This window comes from Culex pipiens, chromosome 1 (genome assembly GCF_016801865.2).
Source record: "Culex pipiens pallens isolate TS chromosome 1, TS_CPP_V2, whole genome shotgun sequence".
NCBI classification, from domain to species: Eukaryota; Metazoa; Arthropoda; class Insecta; order Diptera; family Culicidae; genus Culex; species Culex pipiens.
In genome coordinates, this window is record NC_068937.1 from 56,217,666 (window position 1) to 56,235,028 (window position 17,363).

Sequence of the window (17,363 nt, forward strand, 5' to 3'; positions counted from 1 at the left end):
ACTTTTCGCGGGAAACTTTGTGGGGATTTTTGTTTTAAAGAGACTTACATTTACATATTCACGACGCCTACAAGCCACATTCTAGTTTCGCTGAACTACTGACTAATAAGACTATTCTCGCCGTGTCATTATATTAAAATTGCACGTGGTTTTCATCATGATTACAGTATACAATATATTGTTTTACGGTGGGTGCTGGACAACCTAATGTATCTACCGTTAATGAGCTAGTTGCAGTATAGTATTGGCAATTGCACTGAAATGCAAAAAATAATACAAGGCATACCTGAGTGAATAGTAAGGATAATTTGTCTTCACTTTAGTCCAAAAAGGAAACATTTCAAATTCCACGTGTAACTACACGCCAGCTCGTTTGATTGCCGACCTGTTGATAAGAAATGTTTGATTTCACCCGATAAGCGTCATCAGAAAGGCGTTTTGTCAACTTTTCTGACGTACTCCTGGCTGCGTGTTTGCACATTGTGAAAAACGTGGCGAAATCACGGCTTTTACGATGACGATCGACGATTAAGATTGTCCAGTTTTGAGCTCTGTAATCAGGAAACGATTCCAAACGAGCAGACAGAACGTAATTTTACGACGATTTAAACGTATTAACTCGTGCAATGAGGCAGAGCCAATTAATTCTGGGTGTCAAATCTGCGCTACAAGTTCCGCGAAGAAACGAACCTCTGAATCGTGACTTTGTGCTGTGGATATAATGTGATCTTTATGATCAGGAAACACATGCAAATTGGTCTCGCGGAAAACGAATGAGGACTCGCATGACTGCCTGTGTTAGTTGCAGTAGAATATTCTAATCTCTAGCTCTGATTAATGTTTACATCAAAACAACACGCAAATTAAGTCCTGTGTCTAAGCAAGCGGTGAAAGTTAACGCGTTGTGAATTTTGTGATCCGGTCAAATTCCTGGAGCCGCGATATCTCGTCGGCTGGAATTCCCAGCAATCGACAAAACTGTACTACAATTACCGTTAGATTTTGCGATAGACTAATTAAACTCAACTAGAATGATCTTATTTTAACAGCTCGCGAAACCCTTAGCAACGCATGGAAATTTACAACTTTTTATCGATACACAATATACATACAATGCATTCTTGGCGCTGCGTTCCCACACTGAGACGGGGTTGCCCCAGAAGTCGTCGTCAATTTGACTGAAGAATGTGCTTATGTTGATAGTCGCTGTCATGCTCCATTGACACAGTGTTCAATTTGAAACAAAGCTCAGAAGGTTGCCAGATATTTGCCGCACTTTAATTTTTAATTGAATTTTAATTATCAAAAAAAAACAAAATTGTTTCTGAAATTTTCACAACAGAGGAAGAGACCTACTGCCGACTTATCGTAGCTTCCGAAACTATCAAACACGATTAATTCCCATCATAGAAGAATACTTTGACGTGAATTGAGTGAGCGCGCGCCGCCAGCACATCTCATGTGTGTGTTTGTGTTTATAACCATTCTGCACGACAAAACAAATTGTCGTGGATGTCAGAGCTGGCAAAGTTGGCAACAATTCAATCGCTCGGTAGACATGAATCACGCGCACACGGCGATCTTAATGGGCCATTCATAACGTGCGGCGCGAGACAATTTTCACACAATTGATTGTTCAGATTGTGAAATGTAGCGTAACTTTTGAATGATCCTCCCGAGAACAACAAATAGGGTTGTAAACTAATAATCATGAGTTGACAGCAGCTGGGCTATTTGTGCGATGAAATTGTGCAAACAGTAGAATGATCATCAATTTTACGATCTCGAGCTGCTAAGTACTTGTCTACTACAGACAATGTCTACTTGACGGATTCCAGACTATGATGTGAATGTAGAACAATAGTCATAAAACATTTTAAAAATGTTGCTAACCACTAACACCTTTTCGAACATTTTTTAAATAAAAGAGAAGAAAATAAAAACAAATTTAAACCTATCTTTTTCGACATTTCGTCAGATTCAGATATTGTGCATCGATTGGCATCGAATTATAGAACTGGCATCGATGTATAGAACTTGTTTATTCAATAGGTCTTAACCGCCATTTGTAAACAAAGCCGTTTTTCAAACGGATCTCGATCAATTTGGAAATCATAAACTTCAAAAATGCATTCGTAAAACTGCGATAACTCGTGATGGTTACAAGCAAATCGTTATGTTTATACATAACCGAGGACCGAGCCACGTAGCCCAGTGGTAACGCTTCCGCCTCGTAAGCGGTAGATCGGGGTTCAAATCCCCGCTCGGACCAACACAACTGGCGATCTTTTCCCTTCTGGAATCGATTGCTTAGTAAAGGGAAGGTAGTGTATCGTCACAAACTGGACCTTATCACGACACCTTAGGGAGGCGACCTATGGAATGTTAACATTAACCTTAACATGTTAACATTAAGTTGAGAATGAAACTGCCACTGAATCCGCTTTGTAAATGCCGGCCCCGATACTCTTCAAGGGTGTTCCCCTTTCTGTATTATAAATGTTGTTCAAAATTGAAATAAATTACCCTTCTGGGATGTTGCAGATTCAAACAGTACATTAATGGAGTACCCGTCGTCGAGCAGTTGTTGACAGTTCGTTCCATAAGAAATACATTGTAGATAAAAGCAAAAAGCGCTCGACGACATGTCCCATTTTTTTAACAGATGAGTTACAAAAAAGGGGAAAGTTTTAAAACAATTTTTCCATTTTTTAATGACACTTTTTCGAGCTACGTAGCCTAGTGGTAACGCTTCCGCCTCGTAAGTGGTTAATCGGGGTTTAAATCCCGGCTCGAGCCAACACAACTGGTGATCTTTTCCCTTCTGGATTGGGTTGCTTAGTAAAGGGAAGGTGTATCATAACTTAAAGTTGTGTATCACCGCAAGCTGGATCTTATCACGACACTTTAGGGAAGGCGACTTTTGGAATATTTTATTAACCTAAAAATGTTTTCATTAAGTTAACCCTCTACTGCCCACTTTTTATAGATTTTTTATAATTTTATCGTGTTCAGGGGGTCATTTTAAGCAACTTTTGTTCTACGAAAAACTTTATTGCTCTTGTTATATATTTCTCATGTTTTACTTTTAGTATTTTAATTTTCATTTATCTTGTTTAGTTTATTTTTGCCTTCTCTACCACCTTCCATCATTATGTTTTGCCTATCTGATTTTTTCTTGTTTTCACAGGCACTTTTTTCAATTTTTTATTTGTTTTTCATATTTTCTGCTATAGAATGGCACCAATATAATTAAAATTGTAAAAATAATGCGTAGAGGCATAGTCTGGGACACTAGAAAAATTACTGCATACTTCTTTTTACTTTAAATATGGGAAATGTTAGTAAAAAACACACCCAAAGTTGACCCCTAATGACATTTTTAAAAGCATTGCAAACTTCCAACCCTAGAATTTTCTAAAATTAAAAGAGTTCTACTTTCCAATGGTTTTAAAAGATCACTTTTTTTTGAAAAATTGATTTTTGGCGATTTTTCAGCTCATAGCCTGTCTAATAGCGGAGCCCAACGCCCAACGCATGGACCCAACTTGCATGGACGCCCAATCCTGCCCAAAAAATTGGAACGGTAACTTCAAATCGCTGGTTCTTGGGCATAATTCAACCAATCAAGACGATTTTTGTTGAGTGAATTGTAAGGATGTCTCCGTTCATTCGCAGTACTTTTTCCTCTTCAATGACGCTACCCTATACTATAATCATTCAACATTAATCAAACTACTGAATCCTAATCAAATGTGATGATCATGTAACAAGTGTCTAACGTAGATTACCATCCTTGTGACTAATGTTACCCCAAGGGGGATTGTTACATCGCTTCCTAGCTGGAGAAAAAATGTTATCGATTTACATTTGAAAAAAAAAGTGTCTGACTCAGCAAGGTCCGAATAACTTGGCTACGCCAGATCATTAAGCAACAATCTCATGTATTCCCAGACTACGATCATACACCGATAATTTCTCCGATTAGTACGAATCCCCTTCACACCGGCTTTAATCAACCCATTCACCAGCCTATCACGGTATGCAAATCAAGCTTCAGCATTTTCCCAAGTGATAATACTGGAAAAACGGTGCAAGATCGCTCACCAAAGCTCACCTTCTCAATTCACAAATGATTATGCGTCTGAAATCTGGCTCGTCGGCATCAACTCAGATGTCCCACCCGAGTTGTTTCGTTTTGCGCGATCTCGTGAAATTTATTGTGATAAATCGTTTTGCGCGCGCGGGAAATCACTCGCGCTCACTCTATTAGGAACTGTCTCGGCACTCGGCGCACAAAGCTGACGACGACGGTTACGGTTGATCGCTCGTTTACCGCGCTGGGATGATCTTTATTGACGATACAATCATGCAAATGTTGGGCACTGTTCTGTTTTCAATGCACAATGTGACGTAAATGACATTTCTTTAAATCATTATGCCTTTGAAACTTTTTAACCCCGGAGTTGCTCTTTATGCACATTTTCATTGTGCTCCAAAACTAAACTTGTCGCTTACGCCACGTATAATTACGACAAGTTTGACATTTTCTATTTTAAGAAGCAGCCACAGTGCCGTACTGGCGCGTGGCCTGTAACGTGTACTGCATCCTTATCCTGCCTTTTGTTGTTAAAGCGCTAATTTTAGAAGAAGTTCGTCATCGCAAACTTCCCGAAAGGCAAATTTGGGTCGCACTCCACTTAAGGTGCAACCGCGATTGCTGCGAGACGCAAATACAAATTAGTCGGCGAATAAAAATTACCCGCCAAAGGAATGATTGACAGCGAACATTAAACCCGTGATTTGCTCCTCGGACAGCTCCGCTAATGACATAATTTTGTAATACCTTCGCGAAACTCCCACCTGGGTTTATTACCGAACCCCAGGGATTTACCAGAATTTGGTCGGTTTGGGGAACCCCCCACTTCCTTGGAGTGCCTGTCCACGCGCGCCTCGTGACTTGCGTCAAACGGTGACTTTCGAAAGAACTCCCCGCCCCCCGTGGCAGTCCACGGAAGTGTGGGTATTTTCCGTTTTCGTGAGTTACGCGATTCGAGTCCATTAAAATCAATAATCGAGCGCGGTCGGGATCGGGAATTGAGTTGATGGGTTGATTGAGGGCGGGCATTCCATTCAGATGCTACTACCGTCTGGCTGGATGGCGACGCGAGATTGATTCCGCACAGCGTTAGATAACGCGACTACAATAGTTAGACCGCAAAAAAAAAGTTGATCTGATTGATGCTTTTTGCGCTCTTTGCAAAATTAATTGCGTTCTTGTTCTGAGAACTGCGATGAGTTTTTAAAGGAATGAGGAAATCAACATTAAAATATGTACCACCCAGAATCCAAAATCCTCAGAAAAAAATCACTTAGAATAAAGAATCCAATCACGAATTTATAGCCAATGAGCTCAAACGCTCTTAAAGGATCTAGGTATTCGTAATCCAAGTTGGCGGTTTTAAATACAAATTAGCCCAAAAGATTGAATATGATTAACAGATCTTCAATCTTTTGGAGGAATGAGTGATGAGTATGTGAAGTTAAGTTGCAAGAACATTTGCAGTTCAGGCATTGTTATTTAATTTAAATTAAATCGTAATAATGTTAATGAGGCAAGCACCAACCACCACGTTGGTAAAATCATTCGAAACAAATCAAACCCATATTAATGTTCTTAACATCTAAGAATTCTTCTTAGTTCTTTCCAAGGTTTTCAAAAATCTTTTTTATTCTCTTATTTTTGAAGATTTAGTTAGGTTGAAAAAAATATTTAAATCACGTTTAGACGCGGAATTGAGTTGTATTAACTCAAGTAGCAAGCAAATAAAACAGCAGTTATCCCAAACAGTCTGACTGAAAGTGGTTAAACAAACTATGACACTTAAAAATAAATTAATATTCAATACACTTAAGGGGTTACACACATGTAAAAAATCACAAAATTTAATATTACAGAAAATTCACTAAATTCAATTAAAACAAGATTTTCAATCACTCCTGAAAGATTCATGAAGATATTTCGTGACTGAACTAAGTAAGAGACTATTTAAGTTAACCATTTTGCCATGCGCAAAGCGAACTGTCAAACTTTGTGAACGTTTTTCTCTGAACGAGCAATTCCAGCTCAAATCAGGAGTTTTTGTGGTACTTTTGTACCCGACCCTCTCCGATTTCAATGAAACTTTGTAGACATGTTATCCAACAGGCCTATAAAAGCCATTTTTGTGTATATTGAGCCATAGTACTCGAAAATTACATTTGAGAAGGGCGTAAGGTATTTAAATATTCTTGTATTTTGCAATTTAAAAATCACTGTATCTTGAAGCCGTTGCATCGTATCAAAAAGTAGTCAAAGACAAACTTGTAGGAAATTGGACGAGCTTTCTGAAAAAAAAAACATTGAAACAAAAATACACGCCACTTCTATGAGATTTTTTGATTCTTAAGCTTAAAAATTAATTTTCAAGATGATGTCAGGATTTCTTTTGTTATTTTTATTTTTGAGGAAATAGCCTAAGATGTTACAAAAAGACTACTAAAAAATGCAGGTTGGTATGTCTCTCCTGAAAAAATAAAAAAATCATTTACTGAAACTGGTCAAAACGTCAGAATTTTTGAAAATCGATAGTGGGAATCGATTCCCCAGACAATTTTACATTAATGTCTCCATACTGACCATTGTCCTATGTCCAATCCAGTTTGTCTTTGACAGCATTTCAATTGGATGTATGGGCTTACAGATATCAGTTTAATTACATTGGCTGAAATTTGGGATGGAGACTCTCAAGACATATTCCGAATGCATGACGAAGCTCGATTTTTTTTTTAATTTTGCTTCTTTAAAAAAATACAAAAATCAAAAACTGACGATTTTTTATAAAATATTTTTATCTTTTTTTTAATTAAGTTTTTTTGAAAATCGGCCTTCGTCATCCACAAAGAATCGGTTGAACGAGTCTTCACCAATATTTTGAGCCGATTTGTCAAAGCATTGTTGAGATATCGTGGCACCCGTTTTTTGAAACTGCTTACTTAAAATAGCTATATATCGGCAATGGTATATCTAAATGTCTTCATGTTTATTTTGTTAATAGATGAAAATGTATATTTTAATACCCTACAAAAAGGTATTTAAAAAAATTCAATGTATGCTCATACCAACCTCTGACATTTTTGACGATTTACATTTATGTAACTCCTTAAGTACTGTGCACTGTATTTTTTTTTACTTCTCCAAGAAAATATGTACATGGTGTACATCCCCTTATTTATTTATCTACCGTTATTTTGTTTAAGATTTCTTTTTGAAAAATTTGAGGAAGTAGGATCGGTCAATTGACTTGCATGATAATAAATTTTAACACTTCTAATTTCAAGCGCGAACAAAAACGAGTATGTTCTACAGAACCAACCTAGTTTTACACGCGCTTGGCAGTTGAAGCGTTTACACAACAAAATAAAACCTTCATAATACCACTACTCGTTTATAATTTGTCCAGCTTAATGTCGATAAAGATCCCCTTCTTAAAAAATCCCCTTTTCCCAACCAAATTAGCAATTCAACAGGTGTTTCACCACCCAAACATTCCGTTTTCTCATGGGCCACGTCCAGCTCGTCGTGAGAGAAATCACTCTCCAGCAGAATGCAAATCTATTTCCACGTGCACGCCAACCCCCAAATGTCCTGCCAGCGTCGTGATAACACGCGATTCCGTGAGAGTAATGTTCTCACGCTCTCCTCTACTTAAGCTCTCTCATCCGCCGAGAGAACTCACCCAGCAAAGTTTGCCTTGAGCGGGTTCAGGAAAATGGGAGTAGGCTGCGCGCGCACGCGCATTCTGGGAGAGAACGCGAGAGAGGGAGAGAGAGAGCATGAGCGTCGTCCTCCCAGCTGGAACGCGAGCCGGAAAATCCCAAAGGTCCAATAATTACTCGTCCCCAACGGAGGGAGCTTTTCAGTACAGTTAAGAATTTCGCGCCGGACACACAGTTTCGCGGGTGCGCGCGATATTCCAGAGTTGTCGGGGTGTTAAGGATCATTTCTAAGGGGGTTGTTTTAAGATGACTATTAAGTGATACACAAGAAGATGTAGTGAGAAGAAAGAAGACCTTGCCTAGGATACGAACTCTTCAAGTAAATTAGCACTAATCAGTTTGCCGAACTTCAAAGAGAAAAGTTGTGTGTGAGTGGGACGATCAAAGTCTGATTAGACGAAATCCGTGTTTAATTTACAGCTCATCACAAATGTGCGATATCGGCAGCAGGGAGTTGTAAATCAACGGAGTATCGCTTTGCGAAGCACAAATCACAAGGAAGTTTCCGCAGTCTGCAATGTGAACAGTGTGACCCGATACCAGACGTCCAGCAAGTCCAGAGGATAAGCAGCTTTTTGGTCGAAGTGGAGCAGGGAGAAGAAGTTCACGGCACGGTACTGCCTTTTTTCGTTTGGAAGATCCCACGAACAGCAGACCTGTCCGCTAGGTCCTATTTCACGTTACGTTTGGTCCGGTCTGGAATGGAAGTAGTTGCTGGCGCTAGGATCGCATCCCCGTATCTACTGCAGGTGAACGAAGCACTGCTGGGCACTTCGGAGTACGAACGAGACTTCAATTATAGCCGAGTGTGGGACGACGCCGACAAGCTGGAGCAGGAGATTCCGACCGTCAGCCCGGAAGTATCGCCGATCGCTTAGACACACCGATGCGAGCAGCAGCACCTTAGACACGTTCGCCAGCCTGTAGACAGAGGACAGAGCAGCCGCTGATCGGCCTCCACCTGCCAATTCAAACCAGGTGGTCACATTGAGTCAAATCACCATCGCCGAAAACTCCACCGGACCGAGATACATTCCGAGATCCGAGCTTCCGGAACAAACAGAAGGACAGTAGTAGTACAACAAGAGGACAGGTCTCCAGAACTAAACGCGCAGTAAGAGAGGAAGAAGCCACCATGAATCAGAAACTGAAACCAGTGGACGACCAGGAGCAGCCACCGCCGCTGGTGGTTGATCCGGCCGACATCCTGTACAGCATCGATCTCAACGGAGCGCCCGGGGACAGCATGCTGCATCGCAACCACCACCAGCATCCCAGTAACATCAACAACCGGGGCAGCTTCACCCTCAGTGATAACAGCTTTAAGCCGACCGACGATCTGAGCATTGACGTTCGGGGCGTGCCCGAGTACTACCGAACGGACGACGATAGCTACAGACCGTTCACGATCTACGGGAACCATGGTGAGTCGCGTTGGGACGGGTTATCGTGGGAAGAAATCCTGCCGTGAGAACTCTGCAAACATGTGTTTACTGAACTGAAACCTCATCAACACGGTTCTTTTTTCTCTTTATCTGTCTGTCCTTTCAACGGTTTATTCTTTTGCTCAACGATCTAAGCTTTTCTGCACTGCTTGTAAGCTTAAATGTTTCACGCTTTCGTTGTTATCACTTCCGGTTATTTTCCATAGAGTAAATATAGACGACACACACACACAACACGCAACACTTACAGGCGACACCTATCTTGCATCGATCATCCATCGTCATTGTTGTTTTGCATCCCAGGTAACTCTGCTATTAGTATGGAAGGTTCATTTCCGGTTCACGCCAAATTGCTCGTTGCATCCAGTATCGCGAATCTCTCAAATCCCTTTTCCAACAAACAAGCTTTTATCACAGAGTTGACATCATTGTGGAAAGAGTGCACTCAGCTACGACGAATCGGCAGGTATCAAGAAGACACTTATCAACGAATGGATTCCTTCGGGCAATTGAGATCACGTCGTCATCGGCACTTAACCTGAGCCACTTTGATGGCCTACGCGTTCAAAATAAATCGCGCGCACACAGATGCACATTCAGCTGTCAAGCCGTGCATTGATGGATGGGCTAGGTGTCAGTTTGGCTCAATTTCTCCTTCCCCTTTGAAATATATGACTAATAAAGGCTAAAAGTGCACCAAAAATCATGTGATTTTTGTCAACATGTGCGTCTTACAGCCAATTAGCGCTGATTCGAAATAAACAAAATCACTAACTGTTGGATTGAATCCAACGAAAACATGTAAAAGCGCAGTCCGTGAATTTGCGCCAAATAGAAAAACACGTGCTCACCGGAAGTGTAGCCCGTGTAACCAAAAGTAAACCAGCAACACTGATCGATAACAGCATGGAAAGGAATCTGCAGTTGTTGATGTTTTTGTGATAACGGCATCATTTTGTTCAGATTTTGCGAATCGTCATCCTTATCAAAAAATGGGATTGTACTGTAACGGTCCCGTGTAATGTTATCAAAGCTTGTCACCCCACACTAATGGGACAAGAATGGGACAGGTCGCTCCATCAAGTTCAGCAAATGATGCACACGAGTTGGTCATTGTTTAGCGAAAACAAAACAATAACAGTGGTTGAATCTTGCTCAAGTTGTCCGGCTATAAAAAATGTGGTTTTGACAATCGGCATTTTTTTAAACATCATCATCCTAGTACGAGAATCGAACTCACAACCTCTGGATTGGAAATCCAATATGCTTGCCAATATATTTTTACTCTTTGATTGAATTGACGTTGCCGAGCCAAACAGCAAACGAACTCATCACCTTCCGCTTACAAGGCGAAACCCGCAGCTTAACGGCCACGGTGGTCGGCCTCATAGGTATTTATATTTTTTTAACATGAATCCCGATGAGACCCAATCTCCTAAGATTTTTTCTGCAGTCGGTGGGAAAGATATTAAAAGGTACAAATACATGTAAAAAAAAACAAAAATAAATCATATAAGGCCGTTGCAAATATTTTTCAAAGTTTATGTCAAAAAATATTTGCAACGGCTTAACAGAAAATTTATTAAATCCACTTAAAATATTATTTTCAATCAATTCTGACAGTTTCATCAAGATGTTTCATGATTAAACTAAGTAACAGACGATTCAAGCTTCAAATTTTGCCATGCACAAAGCTAACTTTCTTAGCGTTTTTCTCTAAACACCGAGTTGATTAACGGGTGCCACGATATCTCGAGATGAGATGGACCGAAAACGAAACTATTGGCACTACGCCCCCCGGGGCATGGCCTTCCTCTAACGTGGGATTTCTGCTCCAGCGCCTCTGACGAGACAGGAGAAACCGGGACCGACGTTTTACTTCACCATCCGATAGAAGCTCAGTGGATAAGGCGGGAATCGAACCCGCGTCTCATAGCATCATCGGGATCGGCAGCCGAAGCCGCTACCCCTGCGCCACGAGACCCACACGCGAGATGGACCAAATTGGCTGAAATTTGAGGTGGGAGTCTTCACAAATGAAATTTGAGATGGGAGGCATACAAAATAAAAAAAAATAAATAAACTTTAGGGACCATTCATAAACCACGTGGACACTTTTTTGAGAATCTGTTACCCCCCCCCCCCCTTCGTGGACAATTGTACATACAAAAAAAATCTTTTTTGTATGGATCGTGGACAATCGCCATACCCCCCCCCCCCTAAAGTGTCCACGTGGTTTATGGATGGTCCCTTATTTTAAATCGGTATTTGTCACGCACACACACCTATTTCAACAAGTCTTCACCAAAATTTTTAGCCTGAACTGATTTTTTTTTTATTGATTAGGCCGATTTGAATATTTTTCAAAATTTTGTCCCTCGGCCTTGGCCAAGGTCGAGGAGGGGGCAAAAAACATAAAAATTGAAATAACAACACAGCTAAAAAAGTAGTAATCCAGCTGCGTGTAAAAGGCCTGGGTGTAAAACAAATTTTGAATTATTTTATGAAATTCTATGTAATATTACACCCTGATTTATGTAGCCCATCTAGACCGAAATGTCAAGCTCATATATGCGTTTATCCTTCCCTTTCTTCATCGGGCTGATGGCCGAGCGGGCTAAGGCGCCAGTCCTCACTAATGGTGCTGGGTTTGAATTCCGTCGGTTCCTTTTTTTTTTGTTTTTATGAAAATTGTACATGCAGTGTGTAATATTAGGTGTCTTTTTTGACGAAGGTGATGTGCACGCTTTTGCATGCGATTTTACTATCGGATTTTTTGCTGTGAAGCTATAGTCTCAACATTTTAATGAAAAAAAAGTGTTTTAAAATGCATTTTACACTATAGGCACAAATGACACTTGACAGCTAAACCACCCTTGGTTTTAAAGAAGCATGCGATAAAACCGTTTGGCATGACATTGCCATTGGGTTTTCAAGACTCTCTTAAAACTTTCATAAAACCTAGTTGAAAGCCATTTAGCTTTTATTGTCACAAGGTTTTATATCCGAGACATAAACCCCTGTTAGAACCTTTTAATTAGCTCTTGCTTATTGGTTGCAGTGAATGCCCAAATAAAACTATTAAGCAATAAAGATGCTACCATAAAACGTTAATAAAACTATGTGGTGGCTAATTCCCAACATACTTAAAATGATTCTAAACGCAGTGGAATGCATTTTATTTGATTTTAGCTGATTGCACCTGGTAATAATGCTTTTTGAAAAAATATTTATTTGGTCCCTAGATTTGTTACCAAAACTTGATAATTCAGTTGGAAGTTAGGAGAAGATTTTATTGTATTGCATGTAAATATGTGGCTACGTTAATTTTTGAATTTTTAGGCGGATTTTAAGTTGGACGATATTTTACAAGCGATTACACAAAAAAAACAATTCTCAAAATCGTGAATTAAATTCACGAATGCGAGAACCACGTATTCACGTTTATAGTGTAAATGCACATTCGTGAACTTACGATTACGATTACGAGAATTGATTTTTTTTTTGTGTAATAGTGGAACAACTTTATGACTTAAATGTTGTGTGATGCTTTTCGCACCAACATTGTTATAATATTTAAAAAATTGAGAATATACATGCAGTCGATAGTTGTTTTATCTATCTCGACTCTATCTAGAGCCGAAGGACACAAACTTTAAATAAATTCAATAGCCTGATTCGGCGATGGAAGAATCATCATCGAAAGAAAATCTGTTGACGTTCATCAAGAGAAAGAATCCATAGGAAACATGGCTCTCCTCGCTCGCGCACGAAAAATCGGTAAAAGGAATCTCCAAAAATCATCATCTTGTTTCCAAATAATTGTTCACGTGGTTTATGGTTGATCTTTTATAGTTGGAAAACATTTGCTTTGCGTTTTTCTCAGCATGCGACTTTGCAAATGGGACCTTTTTGCGAACAAGAGAAGCATCTTTGTTTTACCATCATTAGTTTTCAAAAAGGAATGTTTTGACAAGACTTTTTTTTGCGAAAAAAATAACTTTTTGCTAAAAAAAAAACTTTGAAATTGCAAAAAAAAATCCATTTTTTACGAGTAAGTACAATCATACTAAAAATAACTATCAACGCTTGAAAATACATGTTAAATTTATTCCAACTGACCAACCGCAATTTATCACACGTGCCGGAAAATGATTCGTTCCTAACGGGACAAACCATTGCCTACAACTTGTCACAGTCCGTACAAGCATAATGATTCTCCATTCATCGAAACCGGTCAATTTGCTAAAATTAACATTTTTACTTCAAATGTTTGAACAGCCCGACGAGGCCAATCGTGCCCCGGGTGACACCAGCGGGGAAAACGTGGCATTAATAGTCACATTGATAGACCTCGTCCTCATCAGACACCGGCAACTTCGTGAGGGTGGTGGTGGGGATCCGTTTAATTCTAATTACTCTTCAAAAACAACATCACGCAGGTTCGATATCGACAACCGGAAGGTGGGCCCCCCATGTACTTGGCCGGGTGTAAATATTGGTCTCGAAGCTTGCTGGCAGAAGGTTGATTGCTTAATTAGCGGGTTTCTTTCGGGGTATCAAGATCAATAACTTGGCGTGGGCTTTGCGGGACCGAATTGAAGATGCACGTGTCAACGTTCAGTTGTCCGGCAGTAGTCAGTGAGTGCGCAGCGGCAGGTCTCACGGATGATCTCGCGCGTCGCGACATCAGATCGATTGACGCGATGCGTCACGCGAGAGTTGCACCGGCCGTCACCGTTGCTACGAGCCAAGTTCAGTGTCAGTGTTGTTTGTCCGTCCACACAGGCTGTAATTACGAAATAGAATCTTTGTGACAAATTCTCCAGCATAAATCACGTACCAGCTTCCGTGCAACACCTACACGCTTCGTACTATCATGCAATTTCCACCTCTTCATCTGTTGTCGACTCTCCTCTATCTCTCACTCACTTAAATCGCATGCAAATTTCCGTCCACCGACGATTGCTTCTAATCTCTCCGCAACTTTCCACTTTCGTCCCCCGTTACACAGGTGGTGATGGAAACGACAAACTGTCCGTTCTACCAGCTTCAACGACCGGCTCATTAAGCTCAATCATAACGACGTCCGTGGCATCCTCCGAGCCGGATCGTGGTGATCATCGTGACGGTGGCGTTGGTGGCGGTGGTGATGACGACGACAACAATGTAGTGGCGACCTCTGGCGGCAAGTGCCTGGGTGGCGGGGGCCCCGGCGGACATGGCGGGCTCGGCGAAATCAAGCAGGAAAAGTGGTGGGAAACGACGCTGCAGATCTCGATTCCGTTCTTCATCGCCGGGATCGGCACCATCGGCGCCGGCATCATCCTAGGACGGGTGGAGGTGAGTTTCCGTTGATGGGAGTTTTTATTGTTCTGATGGTGGGGATGTGGATCCCGAAGGACTAAAATTAGGGACGTATAGGCCCTCTAACTAGAATAATAATGATAATACTACTCAACGTATACTTCAGAATAGAATTTTTAAGGGAAACGTTTATTACTCAGCTTTAGTTTGGCGTATGTGTGTTTGGTCAATCAAAACAGAGTTTAAAAATATTACAGAAGAAAAGTAAGCCGTTTCGTTATTCCATAATGATAAGAAAAGTAAGTGGTTTCACAACGGAGCTGCGAAAAGGTCATTACACCACTAATTTGAGTGCGGAAAATTGATACTTTTCGACACTGTTTTGATTTTTAGTTCACTAACCCCACGTACGCCATACTAAAGCGGGTAATCAAACCTTTCACTGAAAAGCGTATTCAAAAATGTTTATCGGAATTTCAAAAATGCATAAACTAGTAAAGTTCTGAAAAGTTAATCTTTTCATTACTGGTATCTTGTATGATACATTTGACAACCTTTTTTTATCATAATGATTTTGAATTCGTGTTTTTTTTTGTAACAAGTGTTTCAAGAAAATCGAATAATCGAAACATCGGATAATCGAGTCTGGACTGTAAAAAGCTTTTTGTAAAACCTATTTTTTGAAATTTTAGAACGAGCTTAAGAAGATACGGAATTTCCAGACCAAAATTTGTTTTTTTTTCGATTTCGGAAATTCCCGGGGTAAAATATAAAAAAAAATCCCGGGATTCGGGAATTGCCGGTTTTGGACAAATCCTGGGAATTCCCGGGATGGACGCACTAAGTATCTCGTTTGGGGCATTTGTTGCCAAAATGGTCTCAAGCAAAATTAAAAATAAAGCTTGGTCATTTAATTGTGTGTTTTGTGTAAACTTTGTCACTCAATCCGTGGAAGATGCAAGAAACTTCATAATTTCTAATTAAATTGTTGAAAATTAGTTCTAATTATTTGCCTGAATATTAATAAACGTTGCTGTTATTTGTTATTTTTACGTTTAAAACCATGAGTTACGGCTAATTTGACTTAACAGTCATAACGCATAAATGCGTTGTTTATGCTAAGAAGAAGTAAATCTGCTTCGTTTTGCAATTGACGATTTTCGATTTGATCTAGACCAATGTCAGAAATAATTTAAGAAAGTGTTAAAGTTGAACTAATAATGTGCACAAATTTATTATTGTCGATTAAATATGTTATAAAAATGTCAAAGCAGGAAACCGCTTATTTTGAAAAAAAATATATTTCATTAGATAAGGCTGGTACAAATATATTTAAAAGTTGTTATAATAAACCGTCCTAAATATGCCCTTTTCATGGTATTTGAATTTCAATGCCGAAAAGTTTGTTGAACTTCTTAACCAAACATTTAAAAGGGCATTTTTCATTTCCGGTTATTTTCATACGACCTTGTCCAAGTACATGTCGTAAATTAAATTGAAGAAGCACCCTAAAAAAATCGTCAAAACTGAGCCCCTTGAAAACAAATAACAACACAAGTCACGTGCTAAAAATTAGCTATAAAAGTGTCTACATCACCTAAGTCTGATTTGAAAGTTCCACTCGATTTTTTTTTTCAATTTAGCAAACCATTCACGTACCGCACACTAATCATCGGTCTCTTTTACGAGAAGTATTCAGTAATACCGTAGACGAGACGATATTTTCGATAATTTAACTGAGGGATTACCCGTAATTCCACAAAATCACAAAAGTAAACTGACTTGAATGGTTATCGACTCAATGGAATTACCGCGGTGGAAACCATTATCCCCTTTACGAGACCTGTTACCGATAGCATTGTATTAGTAACAGTTAAGATTAAATGTCAAATGACGCCAATGGTCACACCAAACCACGAAAACCATTTAACCACAAATACAGGGTGGCCACTCAAGTCGGGAAATCGGGAAAGTCGGGAAAAAGTCGGGAATTCGCCTAAATCCGCCAAAAAATCGGGAAAAGTCGGGAATTTATGATTTTTTGTCATAAAGTCGGGAAAAGTCGGGAATTTTGAGCATACTTGTTTGAAAATTATTTTTTAACTCTTGAATTATTTTGTAATATTTTGTACAATTTTCAAATTAAATTCACTGATTTCTGCTATAGTAACTTACTTTAAATTCAAGGTTCTTTTCACTATTTCAATAAATTTGAGGCATTCAAAATCTTAATGAATATCGGGGTCTTTGACACAGATTTTCATAATATTTTTTATGAATCAAATGATCGCTATTAATTTTTGTTCATCAAACAAGAGGTAAAGTTAATGAAAAACTGATATAAAAATAGAGCCTTAGAATTATGATTCTATTTAATTTTGTCACATAATTGAATATTTGAAAACAGATTCTAACTTGAGTTTGGCAATGGTTTTTTTTTGTAAATATTTTTAATTGTTTAACTAAATTCATTTAATAATTTAAAATTTGTTTTTTTTTCCGAATGTTGCCATTGAACTTTTTTTTGTGAGTATGGGAACTTGGCAAAAACGTTTTTTTATGCATTCCTTGACATTTTTCTAAATCCTTTGATTGAATAATAACAGCAGTCATGTTTTAAGCATTCTTTGTTTAAAAATAATGATGAAGTTTAAAAAAAAATTGGAACGCTATTTTAAGTTCAGTTATATTTAACTTTGTGTCATTTCCAGTTGAAACGAAGTATCAAAAACTATACGTTTGCCAATTTAAAAAATAACATGGAAGTTATAAGTATTGTTGAACTTTCGATTA

The 17,363-nt window shown here is 39.2% G+C and overlaps 1 protein-coding gene across 6 annotated transcripts in view; it reads left to right on the forward strand.

The window, feature by feature from the left end:
- Positions 1-17,363, forward strand: part of LOC120417786 (solute carrier family 41 member 1-like) — a 79,689-nt gene that overhangs the window by 52,029 nt on the left and 10,297 nt on the right. For 4 of the 6 annotated variants that reach the window (XM_039579950.2, XM_039579948.2, XM_039579951.2 and 1 more), the window contains exons 2-3: positions 8,239-9,242; positions 14,278-14,606. In XM_039579950.2, coding sequence (XP_039435884.1) covers positions 8,954-9,242; positions 14,278-14,606 — 618 coding nt within the window. In that variant the 5' untranslated portion in view covers positions 8,239-8,953. Of the gene's footprint in view, positions 1-8,143; positions 9,243-14,277; positions 14,607-17,363 lie in introns of those variants that run through there. The other 2 variants (XM_039579949.2, XM_039579953.2) reach the window with 2 other exon arrangements.